The 23159-nt window shown below is 45.6% G+C and overlaps 1 protein-coding gene across 1 annotated transcript; it reads left to right on the forward strand.

Annotated features, from left to right (window-relative positions):
- Positions 1 to 3754, forward strand: inhbab (inhibin subunit beta Ab). The gene is made up of 2 exons (XM_006807015.3): positions 1 to 596; positions 2356 to 3754. Exons 1-2 carry the CDS (start codon positions 197 to 199, stop codon positions 3129 to 3131), a joined length of 1176 nt encoding a protein of 391 aa, XP_006807078.2. The 5' UTR covers positions 1 to 196; the 3' UTR covers positions 3132 to 3754.
- Positions 3755 to 23159: the final 19405 nt, after the last annotated feature.

Consider the following 23159-nt stretch of genomic DNA (forward strand, 5'->3'; position numbering starts at 1 on the left):
CACTGTTCGTTCAGTTCAGGACCACCGGGCCAGCACCAGGAGGACTAGCAACACCAGAACAAGCCTCACAGCGCATCAGACAGAGTTTCTAGTTTCCGCCCTGAAGTCTTTTCAGAGGATTTCATCTGAAGAATCTCAAACCTGTTTCAAATAAAAACTCTACTGTCTTTTACTCTGCATCAGACCGCCAACCATTATGTGTTCTCTTTCTGCCGTGGTCTTTTCCATCTCAGCATGGCTTCTCATCGATGCCTCTCCGACCATCTCTCCGGCACCACGGCTGCAGGACTCGGCGGTGTCCTCTGACTGTCCTTCGTGCTTTTTGCCTCAGCTGAGGAGGAACTCGTCTTCGTCCGGAGCTCAGAGTGACATGGTGGAGGCAGTGAAGCGTCACATTCTCAACATGCTGCACCTGAGCGCCCGGCCCAACCTGACACAGCCAGTTCCTCGTGCCGCTCTGCTCAACGCCATCAAGAAACTTCACGTGGCCCATGTGGCTGAAGACGGCAGTGTGGAGATCCAGGAGGAGGGCCAGGGCACGGGCAATTCAGCACCACCCGAACCGCCATCTGAAATAATCACCTTTGGAGAGCCAGGTGAGTCCCACGGCAGGCGTGGTTTATCTTCTTGTCCTGACAGAGAACACATCCAGTTTCTGAGTTCAGGGTTAGTGTTATTAGTGTTATTAGTTCTGGTTAAATACAGCCGTAGAAAGTTTTCAGGCTCACCACTGAGCCCTCTGACTGGTTAAAGCTAATTCTGCGAGGAGAAAAAACCCTTTAATGTAAGAACTGAAAACACGATGAGCCTTTGACATTCAGGATGGATTAAAGAGTGTCTGTAGGGAACATTTTCTCTTGGCTGGGTTCGGTTATTAACGTCAGCAGATCCAGACTCAGTGGAGTCAGACTCTTCAGAGGTTCACTGACCGTCAGTGATGTCAGACTGTCTGTTTGCTCTTTCAGCTCATTCACAATAATCCAAAGAGGTCAAAGTGTGTTTACAGATTTCAGCCACAGGTTTTCATGTTCAGGTCAGAACATTCAGCTCACATTCATGTGTTTGACTGCAGTGCTGAAACTTCCAGTTTGTCTGAGTGAAATAAACGTGTTTGTTCTGTTGACAGAAACAAGGAAGGGTTCTCTGATGGAAGCCTTGTTTCTTTCATTTCTGAACCCCAAAATGTAAACTAACAAATCAACTTCTCATCAAAGTTCAGTCACTGAAGATGTCCATCAGACAGACTGGTGACCAATTAGTGGACAAACCTTACTTCAAACAGGAATGTTCGAATGATCTGCTGGTTTGGGTCACAAAGACTCAGAGTAACAATCAATATGAGGACATCTTAAATCCACAGAGTATTTTCACTGAGAACAACAGCTGGAGAAAGTCTCAACAGATGAAAGATGAGGGAAACATTGGTCTGAACAGCGGTAGATCTTTGCTGGCAGAACCTTTGCTGCTTGTCATTAACCTGCTCTCAATCCACTGTGACTTACTGAAGATGATGATGGTTGCAAAGCCTTTAAAATCTCCTGTGAATACGGACCCGTCACATTGCTGCTTTGCTTTGTTCTATAAATAGTTGTCTCTATCAAAAGGCCCCTCAAAGGATGCTCGCCCAAATTAGTGCACAGTAATTTGGGCGAGCATACCAAGTGATCTTAGCGCGTAAATAATCTGTTCATTCAGATAAATCTGGGCCTCACTAATTATTCTCTAACAGGAGACAAAGAAGGAAGCACTGAGACAGGACGGGCCTTTTTTTTGTTGGGGTGGTGTTGGTCGGTGGGGGCGGGGTTAGCGTCCTATATGACCAGGCTTGTTAACATCATTAACATCATTCCCTGAAATCAGGCCTGGTCTTTTTTTAGTGCCTTTCCTCATATTGAATATATTTAGAGGCTGAAGCTCCATTCAAGCTTTCACTGTTAAGAACATCGACTTTGTTCACTCATTAAAATTTCTATCTGGGGGGGGGGTGCGTCAGCGGGGTCATGGTTTCAAGTTCCTCGTTTGTTCCCTTCAGGGAAAAACAAACTGCCAGATAAAGTTGGTCTTTCCTAAGGCGTCTCCAGCACATTTAATTTGATATCTTCCCGAACTCAGACACAGGTTATCGCCCACACCAACCCTAATCCGCCCAGACTCAACCCTAAACCACATTAACCCATCCAGTTTCCACTTAAAATACAATCTGAGAGGTCAAAGGTCAAAGACTATCAGACTGAATTCTGAACGCCCCTCTGTCATTGTCAAGGGTCAGAGATCGCACTGTTTTAGACTGAATTTTTCTGACTCTGTGTAGTAAATGTGACACAGCGCTAATGTCCTAACTATTCTCTTTCACAGGTGACGGGCCAAACACGGTGACCTTTGACATTTCAAGCGAGGGCAGTGGCTCGTCTGTGGTGGAGCAGGCAAACGTTTGGATCTTCCTGAAAATGTCAAAGATGAACCGCCTGAGAAGCAAAGTGATGCTGCGGCTTTATCGCGACGATGATGACGAGCACTGTGTTTCAGAGAAGATGGCGGACACCCGTCGTAGTGGCTGGCACACCCTCGCCATTCCTCGCACTGTTCAGAATCTACTGGACGGCGGCAGCAGTCCTCTTAGGTTACGGGTTTCCTGTCCGCTGTGTCTCGAAGCAGGTGCCGCTCCCGTCCTGACGCCTGCAAACGGTGAACCGGCCACGGGACGAGATCAGTCACACCGGCCGTTCCTCATGGTGGTGCTTCAAGCTCAAGAGGAGGTGGCTAAGCGCCGAGCTAAACGAGCTCTGGAGTGCGATGGGAAAATCCGCATCTGCTGCAAACGAGAGTTTTACGTGAACTTTAAAGACATCGGCTGGAGCGACTGGATCATCGCTCCGGCTGGTTACCACGCCAACTACTGCGAAGGCGACTGTCCAAACCACATGGCAAGCATTGGAAGCTCACCGCTGTCTTTCCATTCAACGGTCATCAACCATTATCGCATGAGAGGCTACAGCCCATTTCAAAACATCAAGTCGTGCTGCGTGCCAACGAGGCTGCGAGCAATGTCAATGCTCTACTACAACGAAGAGCAGAAGATTATCAAGAAGGACATCCAGAATATGATCGTGGAGGAGTGCGGCTGCTCGTGAACAGCTGGCTTTGGCTCTGCTGGTTCTACCAGACGTGGAAAAGATCTGGAAACTGTCAGAGAACCTCTGAGAAATATTCTATGAAACCTGCAACCTGCAGGAAGAAACATCTGATATGCTCTTTCCCAGGAAAGACAGTCTCCTGTGTTCAGTGAATTTTTGTGTTTCATACTGGGAGAGACTTTTCCACATTGGAATGTGCTGAGGATACTATGCAACGTGGATGTCTCTGTGTGCTTCATCAGTGTTGGTTTTCTGCTGCTCAGAGAACATTTCCACATTATTAGCATGTTCCACTGAAGCTGAAAGTAGTTAATCTGGTTGCTGAAGCCAAACGTTATTTTCGTTATTGTTATGAAACACACTGAATGTAGATATTTGCACAGTAATAGGTATTTCTAGATGCATTGCCTCAGTTTGGATTCAGATGAAAGCCAAAGACAAACGCTTGGTTCATTTTCCTGAGAGACAAACGGCTGAAATCCACCTGTGTCAGATTAAACCTTTAATCTGCTGAAACAAAAACAAACTGAAGACATTTCTCTTCACATCAATCTTTAATTGTAATATATGTTGTTTCTGTAATTTATTTCCATTGATTGTTTTCTCATTAAACAGACTACCAATCCACATTTTGTCTCTGTCTTTGGAAAACTCTAAATAACACAAGTCTTTGCATTTCAATGACTCTCTGAGAGTTCGTGCCACCCTCAGGACAAACCTTGCACTGCAAATATGAGAACAGCTCAGCCATTATGAACTCTTTCAAACAGGGGTGGGGAACTCCCGGCCTCGAGAGCCGCTGTCCTGCAGGTTTTAGATGTGTCAGCTGATTCCTCAACATGTCCTGAAGTGCTCCAGAGGCCTGGTAATGAACTAATCATGTAATTCAGCTCTGTTGACCCAGGGTGAGATCTAGAACCTGCAGGACATCGGCCCTCGAGGCCTGCAGTTCCCCACCCCTGTTTTAAAAGGTTTATTAAGGTCAATCATGAGTTAATATCACAGATTTGGGCTGGCTCAAACATCACTAAAGTGTATCCTGACTAAAGCAAAATGAAGATCTGAAAAGCAGGAAGTGATTTCATTTACTGCAGATCAGTCATTTTATTTCAGATTTGGTGTGATTGCTGGCACCCAGCCGCTCGGTTTTCAGGTTTCAAAGTGGGGTTTTTTGCAACCAGCCTTTACTTGATTCTCGAACCCTAACTCTTTTCAGAGGAAGACGTGCTTATGGGAAACTTTCAGGCAGCTACTCTCTGATGTTATTCATGCTGTAAATGGTAAACAGACTTGTTCTTAAATAGTTCTTTTCACCTCTAAGCACATTTTACTCTAAGCTTCATTCATACAGATACTTTTCTTCTATACTCAAGCACCTTTCAAACATCCACAAACACACTGACAACCTGATGGGTTCAGTATCTTGGCCTGGACATGCAGGCTGGACTCCTGACGCATGTGTTCAAAGACACCCAGCCCCTCAGCTCTGAGCTGAACTCTGTTTTCACACATTCACAAAGCCATTCAGAGCGATGGAGAAATCTGAGAGCCAGCTCTTTGTCTTCAGGTAAAAATGGGAGCGATGGCTGGCAGACTGAGAGGCTCCTTCACGTTCACCTCTGTCTGTTCTGCCCCCTGATTGGCTGTTGACAGTGGTAAAGTTAAACCTTTTGCAGGCTGAAAGCAGCGGAGCAGCCAGCTGGCATGGTGGCGCTCTGTTTGTTCACTGACCTACAAACTCATCGCTGAGTTAACAAGTTGGTTTAAGAACCACAAAGACTGTTGAGGCAAACCCAAAGAATTCTGGGTACTGGAGCACAGAAACACTTGATGAAAAGAGCCTGAAACACAACATCAGGAGTCAGTTTCAAACGTGCCCACAGAGCTGCAGGCTGAGAAAAAACAATATATCTGAAAGGGTTGTAGACAAAAGTACAGAAAAACCAAACAGAATGCAGAAACATTTAAGCTAAGATGCCTGTGATTGGCTGGAAACAGGGCCAGTACCCTCACCCATTGAATCCTGGGAGAGACTCCAGCAGTTACTGAGGTTATCAGGCTTATCAGCACTCTGGGCACTGATGAAACTCTTTGGACAATGACCAGCTTCAGCTCAGAGAGGTACTATTTGGAAGGTTTGAACTTGTTGGACCCAAACAGAGGAATTTGTGAGAGTTTAGCTTAAATTGTTTAAATTCACACAAACAGAGATATGGTTTAGATGTCAATTACATGAGAAAACCACCAATAACATCAGTCCATTGTCTTTGTTCTAAACAAAGTGAGATCCCTACAGCTGACGGGTTAGATCCCCAATAACACAAACCATCATGAAAAGGCATAACATATACTGCTCTGAGCCTTTATATTTCTATTAACACTTGGTTAAAATGTGTGTTCTTGTGAAATGTGTAGCACCTCTGTATAAAACAATACGTTATTACCATTAGAAACGAGTGGGATACCCTTTGGTTACTGAAGCTGTGCTGTATGAAAGCGTTGACAGATAACAGATAGATGTATTGCCTGTAAAACAGAAATCATTCCTGAAGGTTTGGTTTATAATTAATGACATTAAATATAATGTTAGTGAGAATTCATGTTTGGTTTCCACAGGTCTACATCGGGCATCAGTTCAATTCATTTTTATTGAACTGAAAAAACGAATTGAATTTATATCATGACGACAATTGCCTCACTGTGTTTGATGAGCCCTATTGTAAGGTAGAGACCCTACGATAATACACACTGTAAATGTATTTTACAAGTATTAAAGGCCACATGTACTCTGGAATATCTGATTAATTACACTGTAAACTACTGAAACTCTGTCTGTGACTCAGGGTGTTTCGATTCTTTCCCTGATTTTGGATGCAATAGTTGTGATCCCTGTTTAATATTTGTAATCTTAGTTTTGTTATCATTCCTCCTCTGTGTCCTTGTCATCTTGGGTCTGGTTTCCTGTGTTATTGATGTCTATCTGTGCTCGTGCCCTCTGTATGTGGTCAGTCTGAGCCTCAGTGTGTCTCTCGTACTTCCTGTGTTATTTTTTCAGTTTCCCGTTGTCAGGCGCTGGCTCTGTGCACCAGCAGAGTTTATTTTGTATTTTTGATTTCTTATGTTATATTGGAAATAGCCTAAGTTGAGGGAGTACTTGAGTCTACCACACGTCCTGATGTATGAGTCTTGTCTTCAGTGTTTTTTCTTTCAGTAATGCATGTCCGTTAGTCTCTCCTCGGTTCCATGTTCTAATTGTCTTGTGCTGTCATGTCTACGTCGCTCCATGTTTCCTGTTTCATTTTGAAGAGTCTGGTGTTTCCATGTCCAGTGTGTATAGCTTTGGTTCCCCTATGGCGTCACGTTCTTTAGTGTCAGCTGTGTCTCCCCAGGTGTTTCCACTTCCATCATTATCCTCCTGTGTGTTTGAGTCGTCTGTCTCCTTTGTTCTTTGTCTTCACGTCAGGCCACAGAGTTTTTTCCCTACTGTTCAGGTTCTTGTTCATGCTGTTTTGATTATTGCACAGTTACATTTTTGCATGTTCCCGTTCAGTTTCATATTCATGTCTTTTCCCATTTTAAGTTTTAGTTTAGCTCCCCCTTTGTTTTCGCCTTCCTTATCTGTTGTTTTTGCATCAGTCACAATAAAGGCTCGCTTTTGTTTAAATTTCAGTTCATTTCTTCCATTTCTGCTTTTGGGTCCACTCTACAAACACACCAGTGATCCCTGCCATGACTTCCTGTGTGCATTGTGTTCTGTTCTGCTTCCCATCTCATCAGTCACACTGTGTTCAGCTGTGTTCTTCACATGTTTCTTCTCTGCCCTCTTTCTTGTGTATATATTGTCTGTGTCTCCTGTGGTCCGTTGTCGCAATGTCCCTGAGCCCTTACTGCTGAGTGTTCTGTCCTGTTAATGTTCTTTTTAGTTGTGGTGTGTGTATGTATATATGTGTGTATATACATACATACATACATATATATGTGTGTGTGTATATATCCTGCTTGACTCACACAGCATTGTGATACGTACCACTTTCCTGGTTTTGTCATTTTTCTACATGGTTAACATTCATTTTAAAAACAATGACTATCAGAATTTCCTTTCCCAGTTAACATGTGTTTGCTGGCCTATTCACCATCACAGTGATACCCTTCATCTCCGACTGGGCTGTTTTATCGAACCAGCTAACTGTCACGGTTTGGCATGGCAAACCGTGGGGGGGTGTGGGGAAGGAGGACCCAGGCGCGGTGCTCTATGTACAAGCAGTGCGTTTATTTACAGTGAAAACTGTACACACAACAATACATCCCCGTGTGCTCCCGACTTCCACTCCGTGTCTTCTCCCAGTGTTTGTGCTCGTGTGTCCGCTCCCTCGTGCCAGTGCACTCTGTGTCTGCTGCCCTCTCGTCCAGCAATCCTTCCTGGGAAAATAGAGGCAGTAGTTAGTACCCTCAGTTCACTTGGTAAGCTCACACTCACAAACAGACCAACTGGAGACCTGACGGGAAGTCTCACGAAATGATCCCGCGTCGGTGGGAGCTCCAAGACTCTCCTAAGTAGCTCCCCCGACGAGGCCTGATCAGGAGCAGGTGTGTGGCTTCGGGTGTGGCCAGTCCACCAGCAGGGCCACACCCACGAGGCCTGAAGGCGCCCGCAGACCGGCGCTCGCAGAAACACATACACACATCCGCAAACAGGAAGAAGAGCGACAGCAACACCATATAATATAACCAGTCCATAACTGCTCAGGGATCCTGGGTTGCTCAGACCCAGAACCCTGACACTAACACTGGCCCAGCTGTGATGAACGTTCTTCATAGTCACCTGCCTCAGGTTCAATGACTTTAAGCTGATGACAGCACAGTGAAGTGGATGGATTATGTTTTGGTGGCACAATATAAACAAAAAGTTTGTCAATGATGTTTCTTTATTCCCACATTCATCTTCAGCCCTTGGCACAGTAAACCACACAGTGAAGTACACACTGAACAGCATCTCCCAGTATCACGGCAAAGCATGCAATCTCCACCATCAGCTGTTACATCAGGATGAGCATTAGCGAGGGGAGGCCCTGGATGACCGGACGTGAACCAAGTACAGATCAGCTGGAGCTCACTGCAGGGCTGACCTCAAACTAGCTCAGTTTGTTCAGAGAGATACAATCAGTTGGAGAGGAAGAGACTGAGCAAATAGTCAGAGTTCATTCACTGCATCTCTGCAGCCGGAAATGTTAACTGAGCAATGTTTGGACCCACACACTGGTTTCACTGGGTTTACTGGTTTAAGTGGGTGACAGACAGTCACTGCAGTCAGAAACTGAAGCATCACTACACTGGGTTGACTGGAGGACAGATGGTCACAGAGCCTGTTTCACATGTTTCAGTCATCCCCACCTGCTCTTTCAGTATTGGCTTAGGACACTAAAAAAATGAGCTCTGTTATTATTTGTCAGGTAAAAAAAGGCAGATTTATTCACAAAGCAGGGGTTATGGTGACATAATACATGGTAAATGTCCCATTACATGAAACTTCATACCACGCAGAGTCTGTTCTACCAAACAGCCCCACCGATCTCAGCAGGTCCAGGTCCCACACCCGGGAGCCTTAAAGAAAAGGATCACATTGAGAACGAGGGACCCACCGGTAAAGGGAAGTACACGACTGGCAGATATGGTTTTTGCTATGGCACATCTGGTGAATGTTACAAATGTTTCCAACTGTATAACTGATGCAGAAGAGTGCAAGGAGTGTCTTGCCCCATCTGGCAGATCTATCCTTGCAGCTAGTTTCAGTAAGAAGTTGTTAAGCCCTGGAGCCTGAAGAACAAATCAAAACGTTGGTCGCAGAGTGACTGCCAGAGGTCATCACAAATGTCTAACATCACATGGTCTGCAGCAACAAAAATAAAAAATCACCACAATGTTTTATCAAAAGCCAGCTACCAATAACAAATCTAGAATTAATGCATGAGCACCAACCAAAGTGGCATACCTAAAGGTTCCTCCAGATTCTCTAGTCAAGCAAAACATCCCCAAGATGCCAAGAAAGAAGGAACCAAGCTTCAACAAAGCTCTCATAAAAACAGCTAAGGTGCCTACAGAGAAGCTGCCAGAATAAAACTTCCTGTCACGGTCTATGGACCTTCTTGTGCCTCCATCTCTCCTGTCATGCGCTTTTCGATTTACTATCTGTTTCATGTTAGCCATGTTAACCAAACAAGCATTTCATTATTCCAACCAGGTACTTTGTTAGGCCACTAATCCATAGACATGTGTACCAGAACAAGTGCAGCAGTAAAGATAATGCCACAGAGTCTGTGCCAGTATATCCAGAATAAATGTCAATCCTAGTCTAGACAGATACTTGTGGTAGGTACTTGATTAGACCGGTAACACCCTATAAATCCGGAAAATGTTCCTGAGGCATCACCCACATTCTCCGCTGCACTCAGGAGGAAACCTGGCAGATCAGCCACACCTAAGGGATGCAGAGGTCATGCAAACTTGCCCCAAAGGACTTTTTATGTCTTCAATACATGGATTTGGACCTCCACTAAAGCTAACCCAACAAAAGTAATGAAACCCACTAATCCAAAGAAAACGCTGTCTTTTGTGGAACTCCTCAAAGTATTCTGCACAATGCTGAAATAATTAAACTCAAACGAAAAGCTCCCCAGTCTCACCCCCAATGAGGTTGACTATTCTGTGTTTGATAAGTCCACAGGAGGTGGACTCCAAAGGTCAAGCCAGTGGAGTATCCGTAGTCCACAACAGGAAATGCTGCACAGGTTTGAGATGCAGTGAGCAGGAGGACAATATGAAACCTTGGATCCTCTATGATGCCCTCCAACACAAAACTCTCCTGACCAGGTGTAACGAGCAACTCATCAAGGGTCACTTTTTGGTGAAAGAGCAGCTCCTCAGAGTTTCTGTGCTGCTTAAGTTTGCAGTGCCAGTAGTGTTAATGAAGTTAGACCAAAATGACGCAGATGGTGTCCTCATGGGTTTATTCATGATGTAATCTAATGAAGCTTGTTCTGTCCGCGCTGGCTAAATTTATCCCTGCTAAACTCTTGGTGAGGACCTTCTCCTTCCATCAGGACTGTTAGTTTATTTTTACAGGTGAGGTGTTTTTGATCAAACGTGCATACAGTCTGACGGAGGCAGTGACGACGTGAACGTGCAGACGGACTGCGAGGAGGGAAGACGTCCAGAGAAACGTGATGAGAGGTGGAGGATCATCGTGTGAGTCAAACTGAAGGATCTATTTTTTCTGTGTGGGCAGGCTGCAGGACACGTCAGTGTTGTTAGAAGCCCCAATAACCTCGACACCACCTCCACTACAAACTGCTACTCTATCACTGAACGCAGACTCACTGCTGCTATTCAAAGGCATTCACCCCCACAGATTCACTCACTCACACTCCGCTGCAGCTAAATTAAACCTTCATTTGTCATCTGTAACTCATATCTCAGGGACTCTTCTTTTATTTAGATGTGAGAAAGATGAGTCCTCTGGCGGAAGAGTCGCTTTGTGTCAGCAGGTGAAAAGAATCAGAAAATTTCACTTTTAATTTATTCATGATGATGACAGGATGACCTACATGATCGTATGTGAGGCCCAGAGTTCAGGTTTTCCTGTTATCCCCAAGAAGCACACAGTGTTTTCTGTCTGCGAGGGCCTATTTCAAACATGTTAAAACATAAACTACACAAACAACAATCGAATAGAACAGAACAGAACAGAACAGAACAGAATAGAATAGAATAGAACAGAACAGAATAGAATAGAATAGAACAGAACAGAACAGAATAGAACAGAACAGAATAGAACAGAACAGAACAGAACAGAACAGAATAGAATAGAATAGAATAGAACAGAACAGAATAGAATAGAATAGAATAGAATAGAATAGAATAGAACAGAACAGAACAGAACAGAATAGAATAGAATAGAATAGAACAGAACAGAACAGAACAGAACAGAATAGAATAGAATAGAATAGAATAGAACAGAATAGAATAGAATAGAATAGAATAGAATAGAATAGAACAGAACAGAACAGAATAGAATAGAATAGAATAGAATAGAACAGAACAGAACAGAACAGAATAGAATAGAATGCCTTTTTTGTCACTACACACACATGTACAATGAGATTCAGAGCATCTCCTACTCAGTGCAGACATGAGGCAAAAGAAAAGTTCTACATACATATGAACAGTATTCAAACATATAACAAGTACAAATATACAAATATTGGGTAAAAATACATGTTATGTATTTACAGTGTGGGTTTTTGCACGTAACTCAGTATTGCACAGTGCTGATGGGAGCTGTGTTGTCTGTGTATAGTAGTCCTTGAAGTGGGGGCTGGAGCTGTGTTGTCAGTGCATGTGTGAGTTCAGGCCGGTTATGGCTCTTGCAAAGAAACTGTTTTTGAGTCTGTGGGTTTTGTGCTGATGCACCTGCAGCGCTGCCCTGAGGGAAGCAGGCTGAACATGTTGAAACCAGGGTGGGAGCTGTCCTTGATGATGTTTGCTGCTCTGCTGAGGCAGCGGGAGGAATAAATGTCCATCAGGGAGGTGAGAGGGCAGCTGAAGCCTCACTCTGTCCGCCTTAGTGTAGTTGCTGTACCATACTGTGATGCAGTGTGTAAGCAGGCTCTCAACGAATGAGCGGTAAAAGGTAGGTCCTGAGGACCCTCAGGAAGTGCAGCCGCTGTTGTGCCTTCTTAACGACCGCTGAGATGTTGTCTGTCCAGGAGATGTCAGTGGAGATGAGGACACCAAGGAACCGGAAGCTGTGGACCCTCTCCACACACTCCCTGTTGATGTAAAGGGGGGCCAAGTCAGTGCTGTACCTCCCGAAGTCAACAACCTCTTTGGTTTTCTTGGTGTTCAGTGCCAGGTTGTTCTCTGAACACCAGGCTGCCAACTTCAGGACTTCCTCTCTGTAGGCTGCCTCGTCTCCCTTTGAGATCTAAAACCTGCAGGACACCGGCCCTCGAGGCCTGGAATTGCCCACCCCTGCTCTACACTGACGACTGCACCTCAGAAGAACCATCTGAGAATACCTGAAGTTCGTGGAGGGTTAGGGAGACCACTGTTACTGGTCGGGTCCAGAACGATGATGAATCTGCGTACAGACAGGAGCAGCTGGTCCACTGGTGCAGTCAGAACCACCAGGAGCTGAACCCACTCAAGACTGTGGAGATGGCGGCTGACTTTAGGAGAACTCACCATCCTCAACAGTACAGTACCCACTGTGGATCACTCCTTTTATAATATAAAGCACCTTGAGGCGAGTGCTACATGAATAACATTGAATTTGACTGAATATCTATTAAAAATACATCAACAATAAAAGGATGTCTGTCTACATTACATTACTTGTTCATGTGTTTCTTTGGAGCAGTTTAGACTTTTGTAAGAACTGATACAAAAACCTGCAACTGGGATTTTACCAAATCAACGAGCATGTTCCTGTACAGAGTAAACTTCCTGAACACCTGAGCTCACCTGAGACTGTCGTTTAAATGGCTCAGAACTTTATTAATGGAAGAGGTTTATCCATAAATCATGTTTGTGACCTCTTAACTTTTTAATGTTGCGTGTTCTCACATGGTCTGAAGAGTCCTTACAGGGTGGAGTCAAACAGCTGTCACAGAGGACTGGCTCCTCCCACTATTTCCCCACTGCTCTGACGCTGGGTTTGAGGTGACGATCGCATCTGCAGGATTTAAACGAACATGTGTGATGGTCTCGAGCCTGGTTGTGCTACACGAGTCCACTAACTTGACCTGACTTGGCTGTAGAGGTCGGAGGTGTGCGGGCTCTCCCGCTCATACACTCACTGATTGGTCTGCCGACTCCGCTCAGATCCGTGTTTTCATTCAGATGGCGAGAATCTTTCTTCTCACCTCACATTGGCCTCAGCAGCGAGTCAGTTTGTTCAGACGCCCACAGAACAGAGTGACAGATGACTCACGAGCGTCAGGAGCAGGAGAGGAGCCGTCTGACTTTAGCATTTCAGAGATGTTTGAAATTCTGCAGAAGGAGCCTTTAATTGGCCTGAGCGCACATAAACAGCAGAGCCGTTAAATACTGTGTGTGTGTTTGTATCTGTGAACTGGTTTTCCCTGTCATGCTGGGAACCAGAATCTGAAATTTACTCTACTCGTGGGGACCATGACCCAGGTCCCCATGAGGGCTGAAGGCTTTTTCACAATGAAATGTGATGTCATTGTCAGGGCTACAGCTGGGTTATGACTGTGGTTAGGCTCAGGGTTAAGCATTCATTTTATGGTTATGGTAAGCAGCAAAGGAAAGCATTATGTCAATGGGAGGTCCCCACGAGGATAGCAACACCAGACGTACGTGTGTGTGGGGGGCTCCAGCTGAGACAAAGAGTACCTTTCTTACTTAACTTGAAGCAGAAATACTTCTGTTGAAAAATACTCCAGTAAAGGCTGAAGTACTGATTCAACTTCTTTACTCCAGTAAAAGTAAAAAGGAACTGGCTCTGAAATGTACTCAGAGTAACAAAGTTAAAAAGTATTTCTCTGGAGGATGTTACTGTGCAAAGCTAACTGAACCTTGCGCTATATTAACATAATTATAAAATGATAGATAGATGGGAATACAAACTTTAGTCTATCTTTGTTTATACAGCTTCATCAGAATAAAAAGCATAGAAATAAAAACAAGTCTCTATTTCCTGTTGCCTGTAGAGGGGGACTTTGTCTCCAAACAGGAATATGTGTACAGTCAGAGGTTAACGTGGATTCAGCAGGTGGAGGAACCTTTAAATCAGCTGTCATGTCTCAGTGTGGGGGAAAGACTCAAAGTCATTTCCACTGAGAGCTCCAGTAGAGTTTCTTAGTGTGCAGGCTGTGATCAGCTGACCTGCTCTCTGTGGATGTACACACCTGGATCCATCCAGATTTGAGCAAATGTAAAATTCATATAAATGAATGAATGAATTCCCATAAAAAGGTTTTTTTTAGGTACTTCTAAAAGTACTTTTATTGCACCATACCTTTTACGTTTACTTGAGTACATTTGTGAAGAAGAAACATTACTTTTACTCCACTATATTTGGCAATATTCAACTCGTTAAAATAATTAATTTCACACATTAGATCATGCTACTAATAATAGATCATGCCGCCAGTTTCACCAATCAGATGTAGCCATGCAGTTACACGACCAGTGATACACTATGGCGGGCAGAGCGACCCAAGAAAGAAGAAAGACATAAAAACATGGCAGAGGCAACCGTCTCCACTAGAAGAGGATGAACACCCTTGGTCTCAAATACAAAGCATGTTTCACTTAAATGTAGAACAAAAGAACAGCTATATAACGCGTCTTCAGTGTGAGCCAAAACAAACATTTCAGCATGAAAAAACTAACCACGTCACGGTAAGTTTACTCTGAATTTCTTTTTAACTGTGGTTTAACTGTGGTTAGACAACATTAGACTCACATCCCCTGGATGTGAGTCTAATGTTGTGTTTTCATGTTTGCGTAGTCAAACACATGAATTAAATGGCTGGATTGCCACCTCAGCATGCAGTCAAGTACTATAGAGTCCCACTAATGACCTAATAATTTTATTCTGGTGTGTTGTGGTGAGGACATTTAATAGTTTCAGGACACTGGGCCTCGAGGATTGGACCCTGTCCACCTCTCCCATGTGGGGAGATCTGTCACATGACTGTGAGGATATGGAGGCGGTTTTCCTCCTGCAATCAGTTTGATTGAGCTAGAATCACATCATATTTTCGGCGCTACGTTGTGGTGAGAGACGTTTCTGGGTGTTGTGTCCGCAGCTTTGGCCGTCCTTTTAACCTCTCACTGGTTAGCTAGCATGAGCTACAAGCTAACAGCTAGCCTGGTTAATGAAGCTAAAGTTCCACGCACATGTAAACAGCTCGTCTCTACTGCTCTAACTGTTAAAACAGAAGGCAATACTGCGGTTGACAGGGTTTATTATGTCAAACAGCAGCTTATTAGGTTTAAACAGCCTGCGTTAGGAGGCTAGCCCAGGGGTGGGCAATCTCAGTCCACGAGGGCCGGCGTCCTGCAGGTTTTAGATCTCACCTTGGGTCAACACACCTGAATCACATGATTAGTTCGTTACCAGGCCTCTGGAGAACTTCTGGACATGTTGAGGAGCTAATTTAGCCATTTAAATCAGCTGTGTTGGTTCGAGGACACATCTAAAACCTGCAGGACACCAGCTCTCGTGGACTGAGATTGCCCACCCCTGGGCTAGCCTCATCCGTCTCCCTCCCCTGTGATGGGAAGGGGCGGTCCTTAATCTTTTTGCAGCCACGCAGACTGAGGTGTTTGCCTTCTCAGGAGAGCCATGCAGAGATTAGAGGCTACATCGCAGCTCCAGTCACTTCTTCCATCACTGTCTTTTCCCAGAGTAACAGCCAAACAGTGCAAGGAGGATCTATTGGCTAGCACTGCTTAGCCTTAATTCTTATTTTAAACTTAATTTGGAATTTATTGCAAACTGTTTGTGCGGGATATGAATGACAAGATTTTGTTTTTCAACAAGAGTTAGTAAAAACATCTCCAGTGTGATCAAATCTTCTTGCCAAACATCCGCAGCTTGGCAGTGTATACAGCACTATAATGACCAGACCTAGTTCTTTTGAAAACATACATCTTTCCACAGGTCTCCACTTCATCAGACATCACCTAGACTCAGAGCTGGATGAGGCAGCACAAACAGCAGCCTAACCGATGAAGATGATGGATCCATGGGGTCAGGAAAGCCAGAAGCAGGGCTGGAGAGTTACCTTTCATGTCCATTCACTGGAGGCGCATAGATATCGTCACATCAAGAAGCTGTCGATCAAAATCAGTGCAGCTCTTCCTGCATCAGCTTGTGAAGGACTTCTCAGTCATGCAGGACTCCTGTTCACTGCTGAACAGTTACAGCTTCACAGAAAGAGCCTTGAGAGCAAACTGCTGCTGAAGCTGAACCATCACCTCACTGAGTGAAGAAATGGCACATTTTTGCTAAATATATAGACACACACCCATACAACTTACGGTAAACTGAGCTGCCTTGTATGTACATATGTTGAAGTTGTGTCGTTCTAATGTTTTCTCTGAGGCTGCTGTGCCATTTGGAGTAAAAGTGAATATAAAGTATACAGCATATCTTGTCACTGGAAATGGTTTGCACTGCTCATATAGTTACCGTAGCTTGCAAAAGTATTCGGCCCCCTTGAACTTTCCCACATTTTGTCACATTACAGCCACAAACATGAATCAATGTTATTGGACTTCCACGTGAAAGACCAACACAAAGTGGTGCACACGTGAGAAGTGGAACGAAAATCATACATGATTCCAACATTTTTTACAAATAAATAACTGCAAAGTGGGGTGTGCGTAATTATTCAGCCCCCTTTGGTCTGAGTGCAGTCAGTTGCACATAGACGTTGCCTGATGAGTGCTAATGACTAAATAGAGTGCACCTGTGTGTAATCTAATGTCAGTACAAATACAGCTGCTCTGTGACGGCCTCAGAGGTTGTCTAAGAGGATATTGGGAGCAGCAACACCATGAAGTCCAAAGAACACAGCAGACAGGTCAGGGATAAAGTTAGTGATGGTGAGATGAAGCCTCATGATGAACTGAAGCTTTCCACCCAATTGGTCGACTCATGGTTCGAAGCATTGTGATGATTCATTTGCTCTACTGCGCCATCAAGTGGACAATTCAAGTGAAGGCTCTGTGATTATAATGATGTGTAAACCTCTAAACTGAATAAATAAATTGTTTTCTTGGTTATTTATCCCGAATATTGTCTCAGTATGTGTGATACAAAAGAGAAAGTGGAAACTATCAGGACAGAGTTTTGGTATGATTGTGTAACTGTTAGCCTCAGACAGTCAGTCAATAGTATAATTCAGATCATAGATCAGTACATTTGCATATTTTTATAACTATAAAAAGAAAGCTGACACTTTCGAGACTTTATCTAATGTGTAAGCATCACAGCAGATGCCTTAGATTAGAATCAGTGAGCTGTCGGCTTTCAGCCCCGACCGTGTCCGTGCTGTCTGGTGAGAAAGGCGACATCTCACTGATTCTGACGCGTCAGCGCTTTGTGTTTTTGCACGTCTGCACGTCTTTGTGCAGAATTGGTGTACCTGCTCTCATTTACTGTTTTAGCTGTTTGGTGGTGGTTGAAATGTAGTAATATTTATATTAAAAATCGATTCAGGATTTTAATGAATCGATATCACGTTATCCAAGCTAGAATCGATTTTAATCGATAATCAAAACCCGCTAGTACCTGTGTAATCATGCTTATGTACATCTGGATAATGACACAAACTAGTATTTGGCGCTTCACTTTTTAATAAACTAAAAGACAGAAATCAGATTATAGGATCTGTAGTGTTGTTTACTTATATTATGGTGCTTATCATTTGTGATATTTATTACTGTGTGCATACTTTATTAGGAGAGATAAAATAAAATAAAAAATCTCTTCCTGCCTGGTTCCATCGATTAAGGAAATGCTCAAGTAACTATGTAACACGTACGTAATCCAATTCCACAACACAGTGTGATGGGAAATCAGCTGTGTTTTTCTGTCCATTTTATTTCGAATCTGGCGCGAACCGGTGAACCAGTCCCTGAATCAGTCACGTGGTACGGACTGCCCGCGAAGCCTCGAACGTCACTGCATACGTAATCAAAGCAAGCCTCGATACGCGCTTCACAGACACGCCCCCGAGATTACCCGACACACGATTCGACGCTTCGACACACAGGACACATCACTAGATAAAGTTATTGAGAAATGTAAAGCAGGCTTAGGCTACAAAAACTAGTGATGGGCAGATGAAGTTTCATGAAGCACTGAAGCTTTTCATCCAATTGGTTCACCCCAGCACAAAGCTTCTTGAAACTTCATTTGCTCTAGTAGGACACCTACTGGACATAAAAATATTAGTTGGCATGAATTTGAAGAGTGTGGCCTTTTGCACACAGCCTGTAAATGTCAACAACAAAAGGAGTGTGTAAAACATCTATATTGTAGTGATGCAGTATACTGTGTATATTTATACTGGCAGTATGGAAAATGATCATTTACTGTGAGGTGTGGTTGGGGTGTGGACAGTGGTTGTGCTTTTGTAACGTTGAGGTATGGACAGCTACACACTGAGGCCTCAGTCCTGCCCACATTTTATTCTGTAAAAACTAAGTTTTCACTGCTTTTATGACCTTTTTAGTGGGGAGAACATAGCTAGGATTTAATGATTTAACAAATCTTTTAAATCCTTTGTCCTCAAACACCTACATTTTGAATGGAGTCTGAGGGGTTTATATCGCTGTCATAGCTCGCGGCAAAGTTCGAACCACTCCATGAACCAGTCACGTGGTACAGCCGGGCAGTGAGGCTTCGGACGTCATCATTTTCAGCTCCTCCCACAAATGAAGCAAGCCTCGATATGCGCATCGCGGAAACGCCCCCTCCATTACTCGACACAAGCTTTGAAGCCTCGATACAGAACGTCACATCACTAACAAAAACATTTCCCAAGCCTTGAACCTCCCACGGAGCGCTGTTCAAGCCATCATTCAGAAATGGAAGGAGTATGGCACAACTGTAAACCTACCAAGACAAGGCCGTCCACCTAAACTCACAGGCCGAACAAGGAGAGCGCTGATCAGACATGCAGCCAAGAGGCCCATGGTGACTCTGGACGAGCTGCAGAGATCTACAGCTCAGGTGGGGAATCTGTCCATAGGACAACTATTAGTCGTGCACTGGACAAAGTTGGCTTTTATGGAAGAGCGGCAAGAAGAAAGCCATTGTTAACAGGAAACCATAAGAAGTCCTGTTTGCAGTTTGACACAAGCCATGTGGGGGACACAGCAAACATGTGGGGGACACAGCAAACATGTGGGGGACGCAGCAAACATGTGGAAGAAGCTGCTCTGGTCACATGAGACCAACATGCAAAACACTATGCACATCACTCTGAACACACCATCCCCACTGTCAGATATGGTGGTGGCAGCATCATGCTCTGGGGGGGCTTCTCTTCAGCAGGGACAGGGAAGCTGGTCAGAGTTGATGGGAAGATGGATGGAGCCAAATACAGGACAATCTTGGAAGAAAACCTCTTGGAGTCTGCAAAAGACTTGAGACTGGGGCGGAGGTTCAGCTTCCAGCAGGACAACGACCCTAAACATAAAGCCAGGGCACTTTGCAGTTATTTATTTGTAAAAAATGTTTGGAATCATGTATGATTTTCGTTCCACTTCTCACGTGTTCACCACTTTGTGTTGGTCTTTCACGTGGAAGTCCAATAACATTGATTCATGTTTGTGGCTGTAATGTGACAAAATGTGGAAACATTAGGGGACCGAATACTTTTGTAAGCCACTGTATGTCATTTACTGTAGCTATTGGTTATAAAAGCTTTAGGTTGTGAAAAACTTAATCTGGATGTTTTTACGTATGTTCTTCTTGAAAATACTATTTGTATTTTTATTTATTTTTGTTTGTTATTTAAAAAAAAATCAGACATTACAACCAGTTACTCAGTACTTGAGTAGTCTTTTCACCAACTACCTGTCACTGTTACTTGAGTAGTAATATTTTAAAGTGACGCTACTCTTGAGTACAATTTTTGGATACTCGACCCTCCTCTGGTAAGGAGTAGAAAGTACAGCTACTAGTTTAAAAAAGTAACAAGTATTCAGGAAAAATTACTCAAGAACAGATACCTGAGAACTCTACTTGAGTACAGTAAGTATTTGTACTTTGTTACTTCCCAGTTCTGGTGAAGAGTGTGTGAAGTGTGCAGGTGGGCTGCAGCGCGTCTCAGATTACACGGTGCCAGCTTTAATCCCTGAGCCTCGGCGAGACCTCTGCACTCCTTTCTAAGCAGACTCAGGCCTGAGAGCTCGCCATGCATCAAAGAGTGAATCTCATGTTTGAGGTCAGTGCTGCTGCGCACATGCTCAGTCTGTTAGAACAGAATCAGTGAGCTCTGCCGTCACGGATTCACTGCACATTTGGTTTAAGGCTGCATTGAAGGAGAGGATGACAGATGACACCTGTGAACAGGTGACTGTGGGGACCACATGTGGAGCACCAACGTTTGGGAGAAAAATCAGGCTCTGTGATATCAGGTCTTCATCACCAGACACCTGCTGCAGTCGCTCCTCATCGTCACAGGACTGGAGGATGTTATCAGCAGGCAGGTCTTGGATAGGAACGGGCTTTATGAGCCTGTGCTGTTTCTGAACTCACCCCTGCACCCGAACAACGAGAGCACCACCCAGAGGACAAACCTGCTCATTACAACAGCCTAACATTTTAAAAGTCGCTGAAGCACTCCGTTAGTAAACGGCGAGGACGTGGGTCCCGTGCTTCACTTCATAAAGATCTCACTAACAGAGTGAGCTGCCTGCTTGTATGCTTCTACCCCACTGAAGAGCTCCGGTTAGAAACCAGCGTTTCAGCGTTTTAATCTTTTTTAATGTTTCTGCATTTAAAAGCTGCACAGTAAGTAGATCAGATCGAATGATTGATGGGTTGGTGTTATACTGAGTCAGGGCCATTCGTTTTTGGATAACAGAGTCAGAATCAGAGAGACTATTAATCCCAGAGGGAAATTGAGTTGCCATAGCAACAAATATATAACAACAACAAGCGCTCGTATAAAACGAGAGTAGAAGCAGAGATATTGATAACTATGAGGTGTGACTGATCCACATGTGTGGATCTGACACCAGTGGATGAATGACAGCAGCAGAAGGAACGAGCTCCCGTTGCCTCACACAGCCAGGCTGAGGCCATTTGTTGAGTTTGCCATCATCAGGCTGGAGTCGTTTTCGAATTCTCTAAACATGAAGAAACAGTTTTATGCAGTGTGTTTGTTCCTCATGGTGTGACTGCAGTCAAATTTATTTTTCAGCTTTATAGAGGTGACACATTTTAAAACTCGAGTCATCAGTCAGGAATCGATTGTTGTTTATAGTTAACCTGCCGAGTGTGGCCTCATTCAATCAGTTTTCAGAGTGCAGAGATGTCTGAGGGGCGGGTGCTCGAGGACACATAGACTGAAGAACAACAACACACATTCATCAAGACTCTAACATGATCACACTGTGTCACTGTCATCATGTCATGGCTGTGTGCAGGCAGGCAGGAAGGAAGGACCCAAAATGCATAACGGGTAACGGAACACACAGTGAAATCTGAGGGTGAGCAGACGTTAACGACGCGACACTGACACAGAGAAACACAGGGCTTAAATACACAGATGGCAGTAATCAAGGGATGAGAGACAGGAGGGGAACACACCTGGGAGAAATCACAGCTGACGAGACAGGGGAAACGTAAACTGAGTACACTCACAAAAGACACAGACCTTCACAATAAAACAGGAAACTCAGACACAGAGAACCAGACAAGACGCTGAACTGAACAGACAGATTCACAAACAGATGGGGTGACACCATAGACAGAGATACAGACGCAGACTCAGGGGCAGACCGAAGAGAACTCAAATAATAATCATAACAATAAACTAGAAAATGATAATAATAAACTTAAAGCGCTGGGTCACCGACCCAGGACCATGACAGTACCCCCCCCTCAAGGGCTGGCCCCCGACAGCCCTAAAACAAACAGACCACCAAGCCAGGGTGGGCGGCGGGAGGAACAGGAAGGAGGGCCCAGAAAAAGAACAAAAGAAGAGCCCCCCCCAGAAAACCAAACAAAATGTCCAAAAAACACACAGGGGAGCAGAGTCCAAAACGTAGATCAGGAGGTCGGCTTCGGGGCCGATAGGTCAGAAGGCCAGCACAGTTCATTTCGGGAGGCCGACCATGCGAAAGGCAGCGGCAGCGGGGCGGGTTTGGAGGCCGGCCGAGTGGACGGCAACGGCGGTGACGGGCAAACAGTTCTGGAGGCCGACCGTGCACACGGCAACGGCGGCGGCGCAGGCAAAACCAATCAGGAGGCCGACCACTTGGAAAGCAGCGGCGGCCACTGACCAGGTCCGGAGGTCGGCCGCGATGCCAGCGGCGGCGACGAACTCTTTCTGGGGGCCGTCCCCGAAGGCCATGACGCCAACTCAGAGGCCCGGAAAACGGCCGGCAGAGGCGAGGCGAAACAGGTCGAGCTGGCTCTGAAGGCGGAGCTGATGCAGAGGCTGGACCAGGCGAAGGCGGAGCTGATGCAGAGGCTGGACCAGGCGAAGGCGGAGCTGATGCAGAGGCTGGACCAGACGACGGCGAAGCTGATGCAGAGGCTGGACCAGGCGACGGCATGGGTGGAGACACGGAGGCTGCAGACGGCGTGGGTGGAGACACGGAGGCTGCAGACGGCGTGGGTGGAGACTCCGAGGCTGCAGACGGCGTGGGTGGAGACTCCGAGGCTGCAGACGGCGGCGGCGTGGAAGCCGGAGACAGAGGCGCTGCAGCAGGCAGCAGCGGGGACGAAACTGTGGATGCGGCTGCTGCTGCAGGCATGGATGCGGCCGCTGGTGGAGCAGCTGGTGGCTGGACGGGCTCCTCGGGCCCCCCAGCTGACGAGGACAGTTGCTGGACGGGCTCCTCGGGCCCCCCAGCTGGCGAAGCAGGAGGCTGGACGGGCTCCTCGGGCCCCCCAGCTGACGAGGACAGCTGCTGGACGGGCTCCTCGGGCCCTCCAGCTGACGAGGACAGTTGCTGGACGGGCTCCTCGGGCCCCCCAGCTGACGAGGACAGCTGCTGGACGGGCTCCTCGGGCCCTCCAGCTGACGAGGACAGTTGCTGGACGGGCTCCTCGGGCCCCCCAGCTGACGAGGACAGTTGCTGGACGGGCTCCTCGGGCCCCCCAGCTGACGAGGACAGCTGCTGGACGGGCTCCTCGGGCCCTCCAGCTGGCGAAGCAGGAGGCTGGACGGGCTCCTCGGGCCCCCCAGCTGACGAGGACAGCTGCTGGACGGGCTCCTCGGGCCCTCCAGCTGACGAGGACAGTTG

This window comes from Neolamprologus brichardi, chromosome 18 (genome assembly GCF_056152115.1).
Source record: "Neolamprologus brichardi isolate AB-2024 chromosome 18, ASM5615211v1, whole genome shotgun sequence".
Lineage (NCBI taxonomy): Eukaryota > Metazoa > Chordata > Actinopteri > Cichliformes > Cichlidae > Neolamprologus > Neolamprologus brichardi.